The following is a 24,936-nucleotide window of genomic DNA, read 5'->3' on the forward strand; positions in this document are numbered from 1 at the left end:
CACAATTACTTCTCTTCTTCAAAACTATTTTTAAAATGCTATGAAAACTTCTGAGTTTCAAAGTTTATGCTGGTTGACTGAGCTTTAATCCAGTACATAATTTAGTTTTCCTATATTGAACAGATACAGCCTACTTTTTTATTCTTAGTATTGACATGAAAAAGACAATTTTTTTTTCAAATGTAACCATGATATTACTTTTAATCAGAAGAAAAAATATCTATATAAATTTACATAGTGCTAAATTATTTAAAGTACCATTACCTTCTCAGTGGGGAGTAATTTTGAAATTATGGAAGCTATCCTGAATCCATAATGATATACGCCAGTGAAGTACTTCACACATGAAAACATTTTGAAATGTGATCACTGACTGATATTTACCAAGCATGTTTTTGAAACTCTGAAGAACAATCCAGCTGGAATAATTTTTCTTTCATCATATATTTATAGTCTTAGAAAAATAACGATTAAAACAGCTATAAAATGTTGATGAATATTTTCAGGCACTAAAATAAGTTCTACTTTATTTACAGTGACTATTTAACTTGACTAAATTGACTTGGGAATTACTTTCCAGTGAAAATAAAATTTAAATGTATATTAATATTAGAAAGATAAGAAATTTATTATATTCAAGTAGTACTTGTAGTGCTTTTAAATTATAATGTTAATCACTAAGTCATATTTTTAAATTATTTGTGAGCACTACAAATAATAATATAATTTATTAAATAAAAATGTTAAAATTGAGAGACCAATAGAAGATTACACTAATTAGCAACACACAGCAATCTTATACAGAGCACCCATAACGCACTGATCTCCAAATGTGTCAGTCATTCATGAAAACAACGATGATAGCTATTGAAATGCTTAAATCTTGCACTTACCAACCTCCACAACACTAGAACAGTTGGGACCTGTGAAGCCATCTGGACACTTGCAGGAAAAGGAACCATCAGACAATCCTGGCAAGCAGATACCTCCATTTTCACAAGGATTGGGATCACAAATATCACCTGAGAAATAAAAAAACAGATATTGACTGTTTTTGCCTTAGACACTAAACTGTATTATTTCATAACTCCCACTCATCTTCCTTTGGTAACATCACAATACTTTATATAGACTTACAGATAAGGTAGGCAAGACCCATTTGAAACCATGTACTTCTAAAAGAAATGGTCTGTCACAAGGTTAAAATTAAAATTTTCAATTCAAACATTGCATACTAGATTGCATACTAAAAGCAAGTAATGTACTTTGGAATTCTTTCATTATGTGTAAATGAAAGATTTTCTAGCTTGTTAAAGATTAACCAAAATGTCTGCAGTTGACTGGTCTGCTAATTACTCCTATAAATAACCTATCTATATCCGCACATTTTGCTTGATAACTTTGCAAGTTCTCTCAGTAAAGGGGGTGCTTATTTCTTGATGTCTAGAGTCTGGGCTTATCCATGTGACTTGCTTTGGCCAGTAGGGTGTTAAGAGACTTAAAGTCAGTTGATATTTGATAAAACATTTTAATCATTCTGCTTCTTTTCTTGGAACTCTGCCATAGCCCTGAGAGTAAATTCAGCCTAGCCTGCTCAAGAGAACTGAGAGGAAATATGCAAGGAAAGAGAAATAACCTGTGCAGTAACCAAAACCAAAAACACGTGGCATGGCTTTAACACAGGTAGTGGATGGAATCTGGAAAAGCACTGAAAGAATGGCCACAGGAGGCTAGAAAAATGGGTTCTCTGTGCTATATAGAGATGCAGTTGGTAAGACTATCACCTGAGGAAACTCTGGTGAAAGAAAATGTACCTAATAAACTTCTGTATATGAGTAATGGCGTTTGTAGGCAGAATGTAAAAGTGTCACTTGATTTAATAACTGTATTTTATAAGGTATGATAAGAAAGAGACATGCTAAATAAAGAACTGATGAGTTTGAAAGTAAAGGAATAGGGAGGCACCAGGACTTATGATAGAAAACAAAACAATTTCTCAACCCCAGCTTCTCAAACCAGTGGAAGATCAAATCCAGAGCTTTGTCAGAAAGACATGGCTTCAGCATAAATATCAAATGAAGGCTGTAGCTACAAGACCTTTGTGAAAACATTTCATGTAACTCAGGTGCAGCCTGAAAGAATCTCTCAGCTAAATAGAAAGAGATTCTAGAAATCTTAAGGATATTATCCCTGAGCAGCCTGACAGATCCACAGTAGTGCTGATTAGGTATGGAGTGATAAACAGGCTTCAGAGAATCACAGGTGTGGCTTTGCAAAGAGCATGTGAATCAGATTCAGAAAAGCCCATACAACTTCTAAAGGAGCTTTATAGGTAAAGGTGCCATCTCCTGGAATAAAGGGGAATGAAGCTTTTAAAAATTAAAAAAAAAAAAAAAAAGCAGCGGGGCCCCAACTTCCTTAGTACTTGGTATTTCGAAGAACTTTATTCCCCTACAGAAGTTTTCTCATGAATGATTTCATCTTTTCTCCAGACTAACTGCTCTAAAACTTAACAGAAAAGGAAAATGGAGGTTAAGATATTTGTGAAATTTATAAAGCAGGTCATTAGCTATACTAACATGATAGACTAAAATACTACATTGGCACTGGATAAGATATTAGAAAAAGAGTCCTGAAATAAGTTAATAAATGAAAGAATATGCTTTGGGATTACCATAGAATTTAGCATGGCTGAACCCTGGAGTATTTGCTTGGTAATGACTGAAAAAGTATAAATATGTCAGGTCAGGGGAGATTAAAAAGTGACAGCGCCAATTATCAGTTGAGGAGACAACAAATGTTTTTAATATGTATTTTAAAGCTTTAACATGGTCAGATATATTTTAAGAAGACTATTCTGGCAGCATTATCTATCAAGTGCATTTGAAAGTGATGAATGGTAAAGATATTTCAATAGATTATTTATTTATCTCTTTATGTATCTAGCTAGTGAGCCATTCAACTATTCCTCCATTTGTCCATCCAACTATCTATTCTTTGAGTACCTATTTAATGATAGGCACCAAGTGGTAACATAAGAGACATATATAAAGAGTCCTTATGATCAACAAGTACAGATCCCACTACAGGAGATGAAAAAGATAGAAACAATTAAAGCACATGGTAATAAGAACTATGATTAGTATACATGATCCAAATCACAGGATCACAGGAGACTTCTAAATGGATCCGGTGCTGTTCAGTGATGCAGAAGAAAAGAAGGTACATGCTTAACATCCCAGGAAAAGAAAATAACATATATGAAGGAAAAAGATCACTACGCATCCTAGGAACTTCAAATAGGCTACTATAATTAAAGCACAGAAGAGTATGATGAATAGAAAGAAATGAGTAGAAAGAAACGTTAGCATGGTCATCTAGATAAATGCCTTGTATGCTGTACCCCAAATTCTGAAGGTTTTCTGTCGGCACTGAAAAATCATAAAAGGACTTTACATATGAGCAAGTATATGATCACATTGGTGTTATGGAATGCTGACTTAGGCAACATTGTGTTGAATCAGATGGGGGACTAAGCATGAATCTTCTGAGGTAGTCCCATAAAAAATGACGACTTCCTTAACTCTCTTTAGAGGTAGCCAGGGACAAGGAAAGCAATGTAAGCGTCATTTAAACCCAATCCAGTTAATAAATGCTAGCTAATAAGATAGGAAATGATAGTCCCCCCAAATTACTACCTCCCCCATTAGAAACAAGGGGAGATTGTCTAGAAAGTAAATTACTAGTTTAAAAGTGTGATCCTGCTTGTCTTTCTTCAGTGTGAGCAAAGAAGCACAGCTTTATACAGTCAGACTAACAACACTGCCATCTGCTCACTCTGTACATTGCATAAAGATGAGTATTAACACCGAAGCTTTTTTTTTGATAAGACGTCAGTCATATTTCTGTGCACTGTGAATACTACGAAAGAGAAGTTCTACATTCCCCAGACGAGGATCTGTTGTTGCAGCAATGTCAACAGATCAAGGAACATTGTGGATGTTTATATTGATTTATTTACACTGACAGGCGTGATCTCCACAGGAGAAAGGCAAGGCATGAACAGTGTCCTACAGGCTCACAAGAATACAGGCTATATTTATACATTTACCCAAAACCCAGATCCCTCATTCTCATCCCTCTCACTCCTACAGCCAGTTTCCTTTATGTGAGCTCACCCAGAGTCGCATGAGACCACGACGTCGGGTCCCTTTGGTTGACCCCCCATCACACAGGGCTTTGTTGTCCTAAGAAACCTTTCTTAGTACTTGTGCTGCCCTTCATAAGTGATAATACTTAATCTAGTTGATTTTCTACTGGCGTGTCTGCCAGTCATATGATGCTTCTGTGGTCACAGTGAGACAGACACAGTGGTCTGTTTACCTCTCATAGCTCGTAGATGCCAGCTGCTCTTCAGCTGACCTGTTTTCTCTTTTGTACTTCTTGTTCTTTCTGCTTATTACTTATTTCTAAGATGTTAATATTGTGAAAACCCATATTTTATCACCATTATTGATATCTACTAGTGTCTTTCTGAAACATAGAAAAGAGGTAATAGATTTGACCAAATTGTGCCAGTAGAACTAAGAGGACATTGTGACCAAACTGATGTGTGGGTTGAGGGAGAGCAAAAAATCTGGATTGATTTCCAGAGCTCTTGCCTGTACAACTGTAAGGCCATCTTTCATAAGGAAATACAATGGATTCATTGTTAAAGGAATTATTGTGTTTAAGAAGTCTGCAGAGTAGCCAAAATGAAAATGTCCTATAAAGGTATTGAATGATCAGATATGAAATCAGAGAGCGTTTGATAAAACATGGATTGTTAAGTATGGATGTGAATACTATAATCCAGTGAGAGTCATTAAAGGGAGGGGAGGGGAGCAGAGCAAAGGGGAAAGGAGAGGGGAAGAGAAGTCCTTGGGCACACTAACAATAAATGAGAATAAAGAGGGAAGATTCTTCAAGAGAGAAAGAGGAAAAAAATAGTGATAGGCCTCTTCCACAACAGTATGTATATCCAGTCTATTCACTTAGGGTCTAATATGTTAAGGACTGCCTGAGATTAATTAAAGGCCCTCACATGTAGCTGTGATAGATGGATACTGTCAGCAAAAAAAAAAAAAAAAGAAAGTTTAGATGGGCACAACAGAATCCAAACACAATTAGGGTGATTAGAGGATATGCTATGTACTTGTTTTCCCACACCTAATTATTAACAGCACCCTTGTGTCAGCTGTGTTCTCCATGAAGACAAAGAGTATAGCAAGTTTATTAAGAAGTAACACCCAAGAAAAAATGAGGAAGAAGCAGAAAAGGGCTGGGAAAGCTTTGATCTTGTGATGCAGATCTGACACCTGTGAAAAGAAATGGGTGGTGGTGGGGAGCAGGGAGGTCACTGAAGGAAGACTGAGCCTAGGAGTCTCAGTCTATAATGCAGAATTGACAGTCTTAGCTAATCTACCTGGGAGCTCCAGAGCAAAGATTATACTTTAGAGGAATCCCCAAAAGGCAGAAATGACCAGACACTTGCTCAGTTTTTGGCAGGAGGAGGCCCAGGCAGAGCAGGGGCTCTAAGGCTCTAATAAGATCATGAAGAAAGTTCTACCAAAGAAAGTCGGTGGAAGCTAAGTGCATTCATTCTTTGCAGCCAAACAGCTTGTTCTTTCTTGAAAGGATATTGGAGCCATGCACCTTCATGTGTACCAAGGTCCTCTTTCACCCTCAAAGCTGTCCTGGTTTGGATAAGTTACATAGTTACTTTGGTCAAAACCAAGGTATCTTAGCTTTCTTTCTTTTATCTACACCCGCTATCTCAGTAGGCTGATACCTTCAGTTCAGTTCAGTTGCTCAGTCATATATAACTCTTTGCGATCCCATGGACTGCAGCATGCCAGGCCTCCCTGTCCGTCACTCCGGGAGCTCAAACTCATGTCCATTGAGTTGGTGATGCCATCCAACCATCTCATCCTCTGTAGTACCCTTCTCCTCCCACCTTCAATCTTTCCCAGCATCAGGGTCTTTTCAAATGAGTCAGCTCTTTGCATCAGGTGGCCAAAGTACTAGAGCTTCAGCTTCAACATCAGTCCTTCCAATGAATATTGAGGACTGATTTCCTTTAGGATGGACTGGTTGGATCTCCTTGCAGTCTGAGGGACTCTCAAGAGTCTTCTCCAACACCACAGTTCAAAAGCATCAATTTTTCAGCACTCAGCTTTCTTTATAGTCCAACTCTCACATCCATATATGACTACTGGATAAACCATAGCCTTGACTAGACGGACTTTTGTTGGCAAAGTAATGTCTCTGCTTTTTAATGTCTCTGCTGTCTAGGTTGGTCATAGCTTTCCCTCCAAGGAGTAAGCGTCTTTTAATTTTAAGGCTGATACCTTAAGTAGAAACCAACCCTTTCTGGCTAAAATTTCAAGTCTAATTCAAATGTACTTCAGGGACTTCTGATTCTCTGTCATTTCAATTAATCTGAAAAAGCATCAGCTTAAGAATCCTGATTAAAATGCAACTGACTTCTGGATTTCAAGTCAGTGCTTTGTTGTCTCTTTGCCTCCCAGTGGATGCGCTGGTAGAGTCTTTTAAAACTAAGATGGCAGCTGGTACAAGAAGACAGGCTCAGGAACGGAAAACAGGACAATACACGCCTTCATGGTTCTTTATTTCACTGTCAGCAGGTTCCTAAAATATACCTCTGCAGATTGTAATCTGTGTGTAGTGTTACACCTTGATGCTTCGTGGCTGGCTGGCCTCACCTGCTTTAGATTAGGACAGATGTGTTTAATTTGAATCTAACTATGTTTTACGATTCCATCTGCAGTTTATGGCAGACTCGGCAAATTAAGCTGATGCCGATTTTCCTTTTGGCAATCGAATGCAGCAATTATTTTCCCCAGGGGCAAGAAATCATTGCAGGCTAAATTTAACTTCCCATTTGCCTGCTCTCTCCCCCCACTCTCCAGAGTTCTATTTGGACTGGGACCATCCTGACTGTGCTCCGTGTCCTCCTCATTCTTCTCACTGACCCACCATCTGTTGCCAGTCACCTCCTGTTCAAAATGATTTAGGGATGTCTTATTTCACTTTATTATCAATTGCCTGATCTTTTAGCCAAAATCACAAAGTGTGTATGAATCTATAAAATCCAGCACTGCAGAAGACAGTGCAGAAAAGAAGGGAAAAAAAGCACTATAATTTGTACCATTATGACTGTGGTTGTGTTTTTCTGTGGGCTCAGTATACAGCCATGCAACTTATGATGTAGGGAAAAGGAGAAAATTCTATGTTAGCACTAACCTGGGAATTAGGTGGACAGAACAGCCAATTTGCCTCATTGATATGTAACTATCTGATGGTTTATGCACTGAGTTTTCTTTACATATTACTGCTTATCTCCAGTTTACAAATCAGAGAACCCCAACTCAGTTATCATGTATTGATACTCCAGGAACCAAACATTAGACACTGGGAATGTTGCCTAGATGAAGACACATATGAATCCTGCACTCCTGAAATTCATAGTATAGTGGAGGGGATGCACATAAGAAACTGACAAATAAGCAAGGTATTGTCCACTGTAACAAAAACCATGCTGGGGTGGGGGAAAGGTAAGAGGAGGACAACCTGATGAGAAAGGCAGTGAATGCAACTAGTTACGGGTGCCTCTTGAGCTGAAGCTGAACATTAGCCAGTCATGTTAAAACCTAAGAGTCTTCTAAGCAGAGGGGATAGCAAGTGTGTGGCCTGAGTGATAGGCAAGAGAGTGATGAATTCAAGCAATACGAAGGAGGCCAGAGTGTCCAGAATACAGTGATAAAGTGTCACTAAGTGGTTTTTGTCAGCAACAGAGTTTTAGCAGGAACCAAGTTACAACTAACGCCCCACATTTGATTCTCTGTCCTTAGGATAATCAAGGACATTTCTTCTAAGCCTACTCTTACTATATTATCAAACATCTACTGAAAATATATTATTGTATTTCAATTTTTTAGATATTAATATAGGTACACAGTACTGTGTTAACATAATGTTGTAAATATATGAATAATTTATTTGGATGAATGCATGCATCTCCATTTCCTTGGCTCCTTTAGCAATCCAAGAAGCCACCTACAATATATCTGTACCTTCATCCCTGCCCTCTCATTTCTGAAAGAAAATTTGTATACAGATGCAATATTAAAAATAAAAAAGTAGTAACATATCTCTAAAGCATATAGCTATACTAACACAAGATATTAATATTAATTTCTTCAACATCTCTGCAAACTAAATGTAAAAACTGTCACAGTACATATTTATATGTGGTTAAGTAAATGGAGACTATATTTTGTTTTACTTTGGATCTTTTTTAATGGAATTATAATTGACAAATAATATTATATAGTTTCAAGTGAACAACAAACATGGTGATTTAGTATTTTCATACACTACAAAATGACCACCACAACAAGTCTAGTGACCACATGTCCCCACACAGAGTTATTATAATGTTACTGACTATATTCCCAGTACTGTAATATTACTTCCCTGTGACTCTTTTATTTTATAGCTAGAAGTTTGTACCTCTTAATCCCCTTCACACTTTTCACCCATCTTCCAACCCTCTCCCCTCTGGCAACCACCAGTTTCTGTTTCTGTTCTATTTATTCACTTGTTTTGTTTCTTTGGCTGTACTACGGGAATTGTGGGATTTTAGTTCCCTGAGCAGGGATCGAACCCCGACCTTAGTAGTGACAGCTCAGAGTCCTAATCACTAGACCACCAAGGAATTCCCCTTGTTCATTTGTTCCAGTCTTTAGATCTACATTTTAGTGAAATCATATTATATTTGTATGTTCTGTTTGACTTATTTCACTTAGCTTAATACCCTCTAGGTCCAAGTTTACATGATCAATTAATCTATGACAAAGGAGGCAAGGATATTCACTGGGGGAAAAACAGTCTCTTCAATAAACAGTGTTGGGAAAACTGGACAGCTACCTAGAAAATAATGAAATGACTACTTCCTTACACTATACATAAAAAATAAATTTAAAATGGATTAAAGATTTAAATGCAAGACCTGGAACTATAAAACCCCAAGAATAAAATAGGCTCTAGGCCCTTTGACACCATTTTTAGCACAATTTTGGGGGTTATGTCTCCTTAGGCAAGGGCGACAAAAACACAAGTAAACAAATGGGACTACATCCGTGTAAAAAGCTTCTGCACAGCAAAGGAAACCATCAACAAAATGAAAAGGCCAACCTACTGAATGGGAGAAGGTATTTACAAATGATATATCTGATAAGGAGTTGATACCCTAAATACATAAAGAACTCATACAACTTAATATCAAAACCAAAAAACAAACAACCTGATTAAAAAACAGACAGGGACCTGAGTAGACATTTTACCAAAAAAAGACATGCAGAAGGTCAACAGGCACTTGAAAAGATGCTCAACATCCCTAATCACCGGAGAAATGCAAATCAGAACCACAGTGAGATACAAGAGAACATTTAAATTCATGTTCTACAACCAGGACAACCTCATCTTCCGCTGATTGCTCTCCACTGAACTTGGCAGCTATACTATCACTTCATTTAAACCTGAAAGAAAACAAAAGCTTTGTCTTCAACTGCACAAGTTAGAATTTGAACCAACCTGTAGACAGAGTACTTGGCAAAATGAGCCACTTCTCATACACAAGTGAGCAATAACTCTAGTTAAAATGAGATAAAGTTCAGGAGAATTTGCATAGTCAACCTGGTAAAACTCACAAATGTTAGCACCCTTATGACTTACTGCCAGTGAAATTGTACAGAACAAAATAAATGTCACTTCTGAATCAACAGTAGGACTGAATTTACTTTGGTGTCTCTTGAGAGACCATTTATGCTGAATACTGCAATTTCATCTGTTCCATGCTCTAATGAATTTGATGCATAGACTTTTATTTTAAAGTCTTTCTTTGCAAGCTAAAGCTTAAAGAATGTGGACAGTTTAAAAAACAAAACAAAACACAGTTCAAAAGGTTTGATGTGATTGCTAGCTTCACTTGTGCTTTAAAAACAAATTTTAGTTGATGTTTCAGACCATCCTGCAATTTGGAAGAGAAAGAAATAAGATTAAAAAAAATAAGAATATTCGTGTTGAGAGGATCTGTCATTTCACTGGAAAAATCATGTAACGCACTTGTAATAAAAGAAAAATTAACACCTTGATGTCCACAGGACTCCCAAATGACCAGATGCAGCTATGGAAGACACAAATCTGATGAAAGAACAAGGAAACTTTGTAGACTCACTCAGGGCTACACTAAAGCTACACTAAAGCAGGATGTTTCTTAGTTGTTTTTGGTGTTTAGTCTCTAAGTCCTGTCTGACACTGCACCCCCCTGGACTTGTGGCATAGGCCCCTAGGCTCCTCTGTCCATGGGATTTCCCAGGCAAGAATATCAGAGTGGATTGTCATTTCTTTCTCCAGGGGATCTTCCCAACCCAAGGACTGAACCCACGTCTCCTGCATTGCAGGCAGGGGAAGTCCTTCTTAGCTGTTAGCCACTGGTTTATCCCACTATTTTTAAAGATAGTTTTTTCTTCTTAGATAACTTTTTAAATGTGAGAGAAATATAGTATTGAAGAGAGTTAGACGGAAACCAGCAATAATTTTGAGTGTTGACTATTTGAATTTTACATCCTTTACCACACAGCTTCAATCAAGGCTAATTGCATGAAAATATAAAAATATTTTGGGCTCTACATTTTGAAAAAGGCTTTTGGCATATTTTGTATTTTAAAACACTCTAGAGAGTCCCTTAAAATAACAAAATCTAGAGTTTTTAGAATTGAAAGGGACATTAGAGATGATCTAACCCAGTGGTTCTCAAACTGTGCTGAATATTAGAATCACAGGGGAGTTTTTAAAATTCCTGATGCCCAGTCCAATTAAGTCAGAATCACTGGGGTTGGAAAACAGACTTCTGCATTTCTTAAAGCTCATCCAAACTTTTCAACTTATTAAAGAAGAAACACAAATAAAAGAATGTGAGGAAGGAAAGAAAGGAGGAAGGAAGAAAGTTTGTATTTTCCTGGTTTCAACTGAGAGGAAGGCAAAAGAGAAGAGAATTTATTAGACTAGCTTTCTTGGTAGTTCAGAATAAGTTATGAAAAAAAATACCTGCAGGAAGTCAGAATCAGCAAATTGAAAATAAAGGCACACAGCATGTTAGGGAGAGCAGAACAGATACTACTTACTACTAACATATATTGAATTTCCATAGAATAATTAGCTGGAACTTTATAAATCACCAGCTAATTCAACCATATCATGGAATTCCCAAGTATTTTTTGACTATATTATTTCTACCTGTGAAGAATATTCATCAAGTTAATATTAACTGAAGCCCATTTACATGACATTGAGAGATAATTGCTGCACATATTATGGGACCCCTGATAGACAATCACCTGCTCTTTATAGAGTCTAACAAAAGACATAGATAAGTTGACAGGTGGTTATCAGAGCATGTTAGGTCTATGAGAAGGGAAACTCCTGGTGCCAAAGGATCATGAAAGAGCTTCGTCAAACTCTGCCCTGTGAGTTAGGAAGCTCTCCCAGGGCAAGTGATCTTCAATTCAAAACAAGAGGATTAATGGAAAGCAGCCAGGCAAAGGGATGGCCCAGAGATCCCCTGCAGAGGGGAACACATGTGCAAATGTAGGGAGCAGAGCCAGAGCCCTGCTTAAGAAACAGGATGAAACTCATTTTAGCTAGACAGAAGAGAGAGAACAGAAATGCAGAGGCAAGACTGAAGAACAGGAGTTGCCCAGGGTGTGCAGTGTCTTTAAGACACTCCTAAGGAGTCTGAGATTTCCCTGGTTGCTCAGATGGTAAAGCATCTGCCTACAATGCAGGAAATCCAGGTTCAGTCCCTGAGTCGGGAAGATCTGGAGAAGGAAATGGCAACCCACTCCAGTATTCTTGCCTGGGAAATCCCATGGACGGAGGAACATGGTCGGCTACAGTCCACGGGGTTGCAAAGAGTCGGACACGACTGAACGACTTCACTTTCTTAAGGAGTCTGGGCATTCCTGAGCATAAAGGACAGCCATTTAGGGGTCTAATCCGAAGGGTGACATGATAGTTCACCCTGGAAGCAATGTGGAGAATGGATTACAGGAAGTAAAGTCCAAGACAGACCAGTGAGGAAGTGGCAAATTTTAGTCTGGCTCGAGGGACTGCTGACTTGCCTTGGAGTACTAATGGAGAGAAGTGGATCCCAAAAGACATATGGAGAGAGGAAATTCATAGAGTCAACGGGATGGCTGAAAAGAAAGAGAAGAACTAAGGATGAAACTCATAAATTAAAATTTAACAGAAAACTCTGCCTTTCATTTTAATAGAAACATGGTTTAAGGAGCAAGTGTGGTAATGGTGATGAAGGGGAGTGAAGATTTCTGTTTTGGAAATGCTTGGACAAAAATGTCTATAGCCATTCACTTGGAGATATTCAGTGAGAAGATAATTTTATCGATTTGAACCTGTGGAGAAAGATTCAGTTTAGAGATCGAGCAATTAGCATAAAGTCTATCTTTTAAATCATGGAAATACAAACACAAATTCTCAGAGGTGTTTCTGGAAACATGATCTAGAAGTAGATACATGTTTCTACCTTGTAATGGAGAAGGAAATGGCAACCCGCTCCAGTATTCTTGCCTGGAGAATCCCCATAGACAGCCCATAGGGTCACAAAGAATTAGACATGACTGAGTGACTAAGCACGGCACACCTTGTAAACTCTCTTAACGTGGAATCATTTCAACTTATTCACCAAATTCTCCCCATGGCAAAGACTGGCGTCTGATCGTTTTATCCAAATAAAATGCTATCAAAATGAAAATTGTGTGGGAGAGAGTTGGAAATGTATTTAAAATGGCAGAAACCTGATAAGTGTTTTGGCGTTGATGGGAGGCAGCTATCAGAACAGAAGTTAAAGGGACAGTAGAGAAGGAAATGCTCAGAAGGTTTGAAAATCACTCAGTTGTGTCTCACTCTTTGTGACCCCATGGACTATACAGTCCATGGAATTCTCCAGGTCAGAATACTGGAGTGGGTAGCCTTTCCCTTCTCCAGGGGATCTTCCTGAACCAGAAATTGAACTGGGGTCTCCTGCATTACAGGTGGATTCTTTACCAACTGAGCTATGAGGGAACACTGTGAAGGATGGGCTTCAGATATATATGGAAGGAATCACCTTTGGCACGAGGAGGGATCTGATATAATACAACCTGGATGTCTATATGTTTACAGATGCTTAAGCAAATTGAGGGAGTTTTCTGGTGTCTCCTCTGTGTAGCAGGGCTGCTGAAAATATGATGGGATCATAGGCTTGAGTAGAGTAGAACGTAAGTAATATGTACTTGCAGTAAATAGAAGGTTGCTGCCTGGAAAGCATAGGAAAAAGCCCGAGGGAAAGGAGTAGGGCCCAGCTGGGCTTGGAGTCAAGAACTGACACCAGCAACACGTACCCAACCTTGTTATCTGGTTAGAGGACAATAGCTAGTGCTCAGGCAGGAAGAAGACCCTGACCCAGGTTTGTTGTGTTACCAGACAGGTGTGATGGAGGTCAACAAAAGAGTGACACCTGACTGCTTTGGATTTTTTAATGCATAAATAAGATAGCTTACTGTGTGTTATGCTCTAAAATCATATATTTTTCTAATTATGAAAAAATCCTAAACCCAGTGAGTTGTTCTTTCAGAGACTATCATAGTTCTTCAGTTGACAGCAAAGGACAAACTAAAAGATAGAATTTGGCTGCTGTATATAAATAATGCAGTACATCATGACGATAACACTTAGTCCATCAATCCTTGTCAAGAACGCAACTCACAGTGACTTTACAAAAACAATCAGCTGCTACAAAGAAGATGAAATCCAGTGCCATATGCAATGGTGGAAGATTCACATTGCCTTCTTTTTTAGACCTTAGACTGTGAATTATTTCGTTTCTAAATGTAAAGCTGCACAGCCACAATAGAAACATAATCTCCAAGGAAAATGAGTAGAAAAACAATTGGCTATATTGATCACTTATTAAGCATAGTGACTCAAGAAACACCAGGACATTTTATCAATCATCACATTACTCATTTAATTATGTTTTTCAGGTAGAAAGGGTATGTAATGCTAAAACTAGAGAAAAAATTTGCAGTCTAATTTTGTGTTTTACTTAGAATCTTCTTTTTAAAAGTCATAATTTAAGACAGCAGTAAAATAACAGTTTCAAACTCCAGCATACAAAAGTTGAAGCAATATATTTCACTGTTTTAAGGGCAGCCCCGACTATTTATTGCTAGAACGTTTAAAGTAGTCAATTGTTTCATTAAATAACATGTTTATAAACTGTGCCACTGAACCTGACTATATATGTTCCTCCGTTTGGTGCGTGGAGGAAAGAAATCACAAAAATTAAAACTAGTCTTTTTTGAGCTAAAAATAAGCAATCGAGACACCTATCTAATTTACAGAATGTAAGTCATATTTTACAAGTCTGATTTAGATCTTGATTAAATTTTATAAAAAATGAATGATTTCATATTTATCTTTTACAGTAATATTTTCACATGAAAGCAACACTTTATAGAATAGCTGCCAGATACTCTAATTTCAGGTAATCTCTAACATTTCAGAATTTATGTCATTTATCCAAAGATAAAACAATCTTAGAAGAAACATAAATTACTTTGATAGGCCACTGTCTGTAGATAGCTTCCTGATAAACAATTTGATATATTTATTTGCTTGGTTAAATTTTCATATATCCTTTGATTCTATCATTACATAATTCAGCCAATGTTAGAACATTTCATTATTGTATAGTAATATTAATATTTTCGTGATTATGTACCAAACACTATACTAAATGCTTTATGGGTATTATATCATTTAATCTTCATAATATGCATATGATAAACTTTGCTGATATTGTTAATAAGCCTCATTTTATTTATGAAAAACTGAAATTTACTGATGTTCCAAAATGTAAAGGCATAGAATAACAAGGGCAAAATAAAATTCACATGTAGTCAGCATGGCTTCAGGAATAAGAAACTAGGAATGTTGGAATGATTTCCTTTGCCCCTGTTTTCCTTCACCTTTCTGCTTCAAATTCTTTATTTTTTAAAAGTTCTTTTCATTCTCTGACTACAGGTCAGTTATTTAGTATTATTATGTATTGTCTACCTTCTCATCTTTGGATAATTACAGCCTCTTGGAAAATTAAGTGGATGAATAACATATGAATCATTGTTTGAGTCAATGATAGCAAGTACTAGAATAATACCTGGTTCACAGTAGGATATATACACACACATACAAATATATGCATATATATGGGGAAAGACTATCATATTCATATTTGAATGAACTTATATATAAGTTCTATTAGCACAAGAAACACAATGATGACAATTATTTGAAAATAATAAAACACTTGCAATAGAAATAAAGCCTTTAGAAAACTGAGGTAGCATATCTCACCAGCAATTTGGCTAGAAAGAGGTAAAATCCAGGTAACATTTCACACGCTGATAGCACTGTCCTTCTGTTGTTGCAGTCTGTATTGCATACAAACATGAACACAAAAGGTTTTTTTCCTTAGACTTTAAGTTAATAACAACATCTTCATTTTATTGATCACTTACTGTGATCCAAACACCTTCATTTTCAGAAAAAAAAAAATCAAAACAATTGCCTATATTCAGAGCATGTGAATTCTGGCAACAGAATTAAATCAAGAACCTGAACTATTAATTGCCACTTTTTAGCATTATGCTAAAATTCAACATTTTTCCTAATTCTAAAAACAGTATATGTTCTAGGGAAAAAAAAATCGAGAGACACATGCAAAACAGGGAAACTGGACCCCTTCTCTGCATTTCATTCTTGAACCCTAGCAGTAGCCACTGTAGTGAAGTTCGCTCAGTCGTATTCAACTTTTTGCAACCCCTTAGACTGCAGCCTGCCAGGTTCCTCTGTCCATGGAATTCTCCAAGGAAGAACACTGGAGTAGGTTGCCATTCCCTTCTCCAGGGGATCTTCCCAACCCAGGGATCAAACCCAGGTCTCCAGCATTGCAGGCAGATTCTTTACCATCTGAGCCACCAGGAAAGCCCACTGTTACCTCATTCTTTTGTATCCTCTGTGAAATTTACAAATCAGTTGCAAGAGGGCATCAGAGGGCAGACGCACTGAAACCATACTCACAGAAAACTAGTCAATCTAATCACACTGGGACCACAGCCTTGTCTAATTCAATGAAACTAAGCCATGCCCTGTGGGGCCGCCCAAGACGGGTGGGCATGTTGAAGAGGTCTGACAGAATGTAGTCCACTGAAGAAGGGAATGGCAAACCACTTCAGTATTCTCGCCTTGAGAAGTGCATGAACAGTATGAAAAGGCAAAATGATAGGATACTGAAAGAGGAACTCCCCAGGTTGGTAGGTAACCAATATGCTACTGGAGATCAGTAGAGAAGTAACTCCAGAAAGAATGAAGTGATGCAGCCAAAGCAAAAACAATACCAATTGTGGATGTGACTGGTGATAGAAGCAAGGTCCGATGCTGTAAAGAGCAATATTGCATAGGAACCTGGAATGTTAGGTCCATGAATCAAGGCAAATTGGAAATGGTCAAATAGGAGATAGCAAGAGTGATCGTCGACATTCTAAGAATCAGCAAACTAAAATGGACTGGAATGGGTGCATTTAATTCAGATGACCATTATATCTACTACTGAGGGCAGGAATCCCTTAGAAGAAATGGAGTAGCTATCATGGTCAACAAAAGAGTCCGAAATGCAGTACTTGGATGCAATCTCAAAAACGACAGAATGATCTCTGTTCGTTTCCAAGGAAAAGCATTCAATATCACAGTAATCCAAGTCTATGCCCCAACCAGTAATGCTGAAGAACATGAACAGTTCTATGAAGACCTACAAGACCTTTTAGAACTAATACCCAAAAAAGATGTCCTTTTCATTATAGGGGACTGGAATGCAAAAGTAGGAAGTCAAGAAACACCAGGAGTAACAGGCAAATTTAGCCTTGGAATATGGAATGAAGCAGGGCAAAGGCTAATAGAGTTTTGCCAAGAGAATGCACTGGTCATAGCAAACACCTTCTTCCAACAACACAAGAGAAGACTCTACACATGGCCATCACCAGATGGTCAACACCGAAATCAGAATGATGATATTCTTTTTTCTTTTTTTCATAATGATTTCATTTATTTGTTCTGTACATATCTGATTAACAGGCACTAATTTTGTTGATGGAAACAAAAGAACTCTATTGTTATATACAGATTAGAAATGTAAACACTTAGCATTTCCCACAACTACTGACTTCACAAATTACTTTGAATGTTATTTCTTTTTATTTTATTTTATTTTATTTTTAAACTTTACATAATTGTATTAGTTTTGCCAAATATCAAAATGAATCCGCCACAGGTATACATGTGTTCCCCATCCTGAACCCTCCTCCCTCCTCCCTCCCCATACCATCCTTCTGGGTCGTCCCAGTGCACTAGCCCCAAGCATCCAGTATCGTGCATCGAACCTGGACTGGCAACTCGTTTCTTACATGATATTTTACATGTTTCAATGTCATTCTCCCAAATCTTCCCACCCTTTCCCTCTCCCACAGAGTCCATAAGACTGTTCTATACATCAGTGTCTCTTTTGCTGTCTCGTACACTGGGTTATTGTTACCATCTTTCTAAATTCCATATATATGCGTTAGTATACTGTATTTATGTTTTTCCTTCTGGCTTACTTCACTCTGTATAATAGGCTCCAGTTTCATCCACCTCATTAGAACTGATTCAACTGTATTCTTTTTAATGGCTGAGTAATACTCCATTGTGTATATGTACCACAGCTTTCTTATCCATTCATCTGCTGATGGACATCTAGGTTGCTTCCATGTCCTGGCTATTATAAACAGTGCTGCGATGAACATTGGGGTACACGTGTCTCTTTCCCTTCTGGTTTCCTCAGTGTGTATGCCCAGCAGTGGGATTGCTGGGTCATAAGGCAGTTCTATTTCCAGTTTTTTAAGGAATCTCCACACTGTTCTCCATAGTGGCTGTACTAGTTTGCATTCCCACCAACAGTGTAAGAGGGTTCCCTTTTCTCCACACCCTCTCCAGCATTTATTATTCTTTGCAGCCAAAGATGGAGATGCTCCATACAGTCAGCAAAAACAAGATGGGGAGCTGACTGTGGCTCAGATCATGAACTCCTTATTACCAAATTCAGACTTAAATTGAAGAAAGTAGGGAAAACCACTAGACCATTCAGGTATGACCTAAATCAAATCCCTTATGATTATACAGTGGAAGTGAGAAATCTATTTAAGGGACTAGATCTGATAGATAGAGTGCCTGATGAACTATGGACGGAGGTTCATGACATTGTACAGGAGACAGGGATCAAGACCATCCCCATGGAAAAGAAATGCAAAAAAGCAAAATGGCTGGCTGGGGAGGCCCTACAAATAGCTGTGAAAAGAAGATAAGTGAAAAGTAAAGGAGAAAAGGAAAGATATAAACATCTGAAAGCAGAGTTCCAAAGAATAGCAAGAAGAGATAAGAAAGCCTTCCTCAGCGATCAATGCAAAGAAATAGAGGAAAACAACAGAATGGAAAAGACTAGAGATCTCTTCAAGAAAATTAGAAATACCAAGGGAACATTTCATGCAAAGATGGGCTCGATAAAGGACAGAAATGGTATGGACCTAACAGAAGCAGAAGATACTAAGAAGAGGTGGCAAAAATACACAGAAGAACTGTACAAAAAAGATCTTCATGACCCAGATAATCACGATGGTGTGATCACTCACCTAGAGCTAGACATCCTGAAATGCGAAGTCAAGTGGGCCTTAGAAAGCATCACTATGAACAAAGCTAGTGGAGGTGATGGAATTCCAGTTGAGCTATTTCAAATCCTGAAAGATGATGCTGTGAAAGTGCTACACTCAATATGCCAGCAAATTTGGAAAACTCAGCAGTGGCCAGAGGACTGGAAAAGGTCAGTTTTCATTCCAATCCCAAAGAAAGGCAAGGCCAAAGAATGCTCAAACTACCGCACAATTGCACTCATCTCACACGCTAGTAAAGTAATGCTCAAAATTCTCCAAGCCAGGCTTCAGCAATGCGTGAATCGTGAACTTCCAGATACTCAAGCTGGTTTTACAAAAGGCAGAGGAACCAGAAATCAAATTGGCAATATCCGTTGGATCATTGAAAAAGCAAGAGAGTTCCACAAAAACATCTATTTCTTCTTTATTGACTATGCCAAAGCCTTTGGCTCTGTGGATCACAATAAACTGTGAAAAATTCTGAAAGAGATGGGAATACCAGACCACCTGATCTGCCTCTTGAGAAATTTGTATGCAGGTCAGGAAGAAACAGTTAGAACTGGACATGGAACAACAGACTGGTTCCAAATAGGACATGGAGTATGTCAAGGCTGTATACTGTCACCCTGCTTATTTAACTTATATGCAGAGTACATCATGAGTAACGCTGGGCTAGATGAAGCACAAGCTGGAATCAAGATTGCCGGGAGAAATATCAATCACCTCAGATATGCAGATGACACCACCCTTATGGCAGAAAGTGAAGAAGAACTAAAGAGCCTCTTGATGAAAGTGAATGAGGAGAGTGAAAAGTTGGCTTAAAGCTCAACATTCAGAAAACTAAGATCATGGCATCTGGTCCCATCACTTCATGGGAAATAGATGGGGAAACAGTGACAGACTTTATTTTGGGGGGCTTCAAAATCACTGCAGATGGTGACTGCAGCCATGAAATTAAAAGACGCTTACTCCTTGGAAGGAAAGTTATGAACAACGTAGATAACATATTCAAAAGCAGAAGACATTACTTTGCCATTAAAGCTCTGTCTAGTCAAGGCTATGGGTTTTCCAGTGGTCATGTATGGATGTGAGAGCTGGACTGTGAAGAAACTGAGCACCAAAGAATTGATGCTTTTGAATTGTGGTGTTGGAGAAGACTCTTGAGAATCCCTTGGACTGCAAGGAGATCCAACCAGTCCATTCTAAAAGAGATCAGTCCTGGGTGTGCTTTGGAAGGAATGATGCTGAAGCTGAAACTCCAGTACTTTGGCCACCTCATGTGATGAGTTGACACATTGGAAAAAACTCTGATGCTGGGAGGGTTTTGGGGCAAGAGGAAAAGGGGACGACAGAGGATGAGATGGCTCGTTGGCATCACCAACTTGATGGACCTGAGTTTGAGTGAACTCTGCGTGTTGGTGATGGACAGGGAGGCCTGGCATACTGCAATTCATGGGGTCGCAAAGAGTTGGACACGACTGAGTGAGTGAACTGAACTCTTATGTTTGTTTTACACAAATACACATAAATGGTGCTTATACTGGTAATATAACCTTAGAAGTAACTGTTTGTTTCAGAAAATTTTATTTACATTGCCTAAGATCCTTTCAATAATATTATCCCAATCTAGAATATCACTATTAGTATATTACTGTTCTTTAAGGTTCATGTCACTGGGCTGGGACTGTTTGCAAATTAACCTACATTATCGTAAGCATTATATATATATGATTTCAATTCCTCCATAATATGAGCAATTTAGAACTTAGTTCCAACAAAATAAAAACTCTGAGTTTTGTTACATGAGAAGAAAAAAATAAAGGATGATCTGCTTAACTGTATAACTGTTCTAAAAGATACACAAACATAGAGACTCTTTAATTCTATTCTTAAAATGGACCACAAAGTTGGCAATTTTTTCCTCAGACCCAGGGTTAGGAAACTCAAGAGGCATGTCAGTACACACTAACGGGTCTTCAAAAGACCTACCTTCCATCCTTACCCTCTTCTCCCTAACCTTGAGGTTGGAGTAACTCTTTACAGGAGATCATAAAATTTGTAAGCATAGAGTCAATTCATAAATGCTGTTGGATCATATCAAAATCCTGTCTTAAATGAAAAAGCAAGAAATATTCTATAAGCTCTTTCTAGAGTTGGAGAGAAGAAAAGAAAGATCTGGAAAGGTATATGCAAAGAGATCAAGAATAGCCATCTCTAGATAGGGAGTAATCAGAATATTTAAATAGTCTTCATTGTGTTTATTTTGTAATGTTTCCTAAAATTTTGTGCAGTGCTTTTTTGAAATAAGAAAAAAATCTACTTAAAAAATTCATAACATTTAAAAATCCAATTAGCAGCTAGGTAGAAGCAGAAATGATAACTACCAAGGTTGAACTGAAAGAAACAGAGGTTAGTGAGCATTATGATGGGTCATTATGATGTTTAGTGATCATATTTACTTAGTGCTAAAATGTGCCCTTTAGGAACTCAGCTTTTTCTCATCAACCATATGACATGCATACTAGTACCAACATACTACTATTATCAATCACTTTGTGATTAGAAACAAATAGTAAATAAAAATTAAGTTTAAATAACTCACTTGAAATTCCACATCTAATACAGAATAACACCTATACTCAACCCCATGAAATCTGATTTCTCATTCTTTGATCTAGAACCTGACAAGGAATGAAGTAACATTCACGCAGTAGGCAACCATAAAAATATTATCGAAGTCACTTATACAGCCCAATTCTGAAAAAAATATCTTAGGCATTCATTAATTCCTTGAGTCATTCAAAAATGTTTCATCAGGTCCCTGTTATATTCAGGGCTTCCCTGGTGGCTCAGTGGTAAAGAATCTGCCTGCAATGTGGGAGACCTGGGTTTGATTCCTGGGTTGGGAAGATCCCCTGGAGAAGGGAACAGCTACCTACTCCAATCTTCTGGCCTGGAAAATTCCATGGGCTGTATAGTTATGGGGTTGCAAAGAGTTGGACACGACTGAGCGATTTTCACTTCACTATTATATTCAAAGCAGAGGGCTAATTAATATGAGTTAAACTACAAACTTATGACACAGTCCTGTGCTGTGCTTAGATGCACAGTCCTGTGCTTTGCTTAGTCACCAACTCTTTGTGACCCCGTGGACTATAGCCTGCCAGGCTCCTCTATCCATGGGATTCTCCAGGGAAGAATACCAGAGTGGGTTGTGATGCCTTCCTCCAAGATATCTTCCCAATCCAGAGATCAAACCCAGGTCTCCTGCATTGCAGGCAGTTTCTTTACCATCCGAGCCACCAGGGAAGCCCATGACACAGTCCTGGTCTTATCTAATTTATTCTTCAAATTTTATCTAGACAACTTAAAATTCACCTTTTCTGGATCTTGCTAAAAGAAGAGAAATAGAAAAAATGGACTGTTTGAAAGCATCACATTATTAACATCAGATTTGACATGAAATTAGAATGTTCCTTTAACTGTCACTTAAAATAAAAAAGAGACATAGTTTATCACAGAAAGAAGACTAATGCTTATGTTCAGAGGATCCCTCATGAATGATTAATACGCCTTTGATTTTCCCATGAAGCCACTAGTTACTGATGTAAGCTTATAAGCTACTGCGATTTACTTTACTTCTGGAAAGAGAATCTATTTTATGTTCATTTCAAATCCCTTATCATGTTTCTCACTTTGATTAATATAATTATGTCTCAAGCTTTTTAATGTAATTACTTAATTACTAAATTATCCATTTCTAATACTATTGGGAGTCGAGTTCAATTTTAGTAACTTTATTGGCATGATAAAATCTAGAAGTATTTCCAGGGTCAATGCAGACACTCTTCAGGCAGGATGTCACAATTCACAGCAGTCAAAGAAATTACACACTGCATCCTCAATTGAGGAATTATTCATATTTGGATACTCCACTACCACCATTTTCTCAGAAGATTTTTCTTGGAACTTTCTTTCTTGCTTTGTTTTTTTTTTTTTTCATTTAGTTTTGTTAACAATAAAAGGAAGGGAAGAAAGGAGGAAAAGAGGGAGAGAGGGTGAGAGAGAAAGAGGGAAGGCTGGAGAAATAAAGATATCCTGGAACTACTTACAATTTCTACAGATCCTATTGTTTAAGGGCATGGAGTGAAAAGTTCAAGCAACACCCAGGTGCATGGCAGTGATAGTACCTGAAGGGTGCTTCTGAGTGCAGGGTGACTCTACCTCTCCCCTCTGCAGTTCTCTTGCCTGTGCTTGTCTGTGGTCCCTGGCCAGGTATCAGAAGGGTCTCTCTCACAGTGCCAAGGAGACAAAGAGCAGTAGTAAGATGCGAAACCCCATGCTATGAGATTCAGAAGAACAGAATATCTGAGAAGCACTTTTTGCTAAAGAGCAAGAGGATTTCTTTTCCAGAAAATTCCAGTAGTGGAAAGTTCCCCACTACTTACTGGTCTTAAATGTATGCACACAGTACATCTTTCGGATTTGATTCCTATATTTAGGGGAACACTTTCTGATGATATCCTTGATCATAATTCCTGAATCCATCACTCAGTCACAGAAGAGGGGTCTCTCTCTTTTTTTTTCTTTTAAACCATCAAGCCCACTTAAGAAAAGGCAGAACATGAATATGCTAATAAGCCCAGCCATACTCCTGGGGTCAAGCTTAGCTTTCCTGTTATTTGGGCAACTCTTCTTACATCTGTTTTCACAAGTGAAAAATGGGGTTCATAATAGTAAGTACCTGAGAATGTAGTTGTGAGAACTAAATAGGTTGATATTCATAAAATTCTAAAAAATAATTCAAAAATACTAACATTTAACAGGTAGTACTTTAGTTAACAGATTCATAAAACCTATTTGAATAGAGAGAGACACAACATTCCCTAAAAATACTCAAACACACTTTGTTTCACAGTTACCTATTAGCACAAATTACAAGCCTGGCATTTTTTAAAATGTCTATTTTGACTTCATCAAGGTTTCAATGATAATCCTCACATAGAGTGAGTTTTCATGGTAAATAGTCTCATGGCACAGCCTTCTTTCATGCCTCTAAATAGTTCCACAAAACCATCTCATTTTTTCCCAGATCTTTATAATGTGGAAAGAGGTTATATCAACTAGTTTCAGATCAGTTCAGTTCAGTCGCTCAGTCGTGTCCGACTCTTTGCGACCCCATGAACCACACCACACCAGGCCTCCCTGTCCATCAACAACTCCCGGAGTCCACACAAACCCATGTCCATTGAGTCGGTGATGCCATCCAACCATCTCATCCTCTGTTGTCCTCTTCTCCTTCTGCCCTCAATCTTTCCCAGCATCAGGGTCTTTTCCCATGAGTCAGCTCTTCGCATCAGATGGCCAAAGTATTGGAGTTTCAGCTTCAACATCAGTCCTTCCAATGAACACTCAGGACTGATCTCCTTTAGGATGGACTGGTTGGATCTCCTTGCAGTCTAAGGGATTCTCAAGAGTCTTCTCCAACACCACAGTAAAAAGCATCAATTCTTCGGCACTCAGCTTTCTTTATAGTCCAATTATAAAATCCATACTTGACTACTGGAAAAACCACAGCCTTGACTAGATGGACCTTTGCTGACAAAGTAATGTCTCTGCTTTTTCATATAATGTCTAGGTTGTTCATAACTTTCCTTCCAAGGAGTAAGTGTCTTTTAATTTCATGGCTGCAGTCACCATCTGCAGTGATTTTGGAGCCCAGGAATATAAACTCTGATACTGTTTCCACTGTTTCCCCATCTACTCACCATGAAGTGATGGGACCGGATGCCATGATCTTAGTTTTCTGAATGTTGAGCTTTAAGCCAACTTTTCACTCTCCTCATTCACTTTCATCAAGAGGCTCTTTAGTTCTTCACTTTCTGCCATAAGGGTGGTGTCATCTGCATATCTGAGGTTATTGATATTTCTCCCGGCAATCTTGATTCCAGCTTGTGATTCATCCAGCCCAGTGTTACTCATGATGTACTCTGCATATAAGTTAAATAAGCAGGGT

General features: G+C 38.0%; 1 protein-coding gene across 2 annotated transcripts in view; it reads right to left on the minus strand.

Moving 5' to 3' along the window:
- EDIL3 (EGF like repeats and discoidin domains 3) overlaps window positions 1-24,936 on the minus strand; it is a 480,826-nt gene that overhangs the window by 350,500 nt on the left and 105,390 nt on the right. For both annotated transcript variants that reach the window (XM_019965396.2, XM_019965395.2), the window contains exon 2: window positions 894-1,022. In XM_019965396.2, coding sequence (XP_019820955.1) covers window positions 894-1,022 — 129 coding nt within the window. The remainder of the gene's footprint in view (window positions 1-893; window positions 1,023-24,936) is intronic.

The sequence above is a fragment of the Bos indicus genome, chromosome 7, assembly GCF_029378745.1.
Source record: "Bos indicus isolate NIAB-ARS_2022 breed Sahiwal x Tharparkar chromosome 7, NIAB-ARS_B.indTharparkar_mat_pri_1.0, whole genome shotgun sequence".
Taxonomy (NCBI): domain Eukaryota; kingdom Metazoa; phylum Chordata; class Mammalia; order Artiodactyla; family Bovidae; genus Bos; species Bos indicus.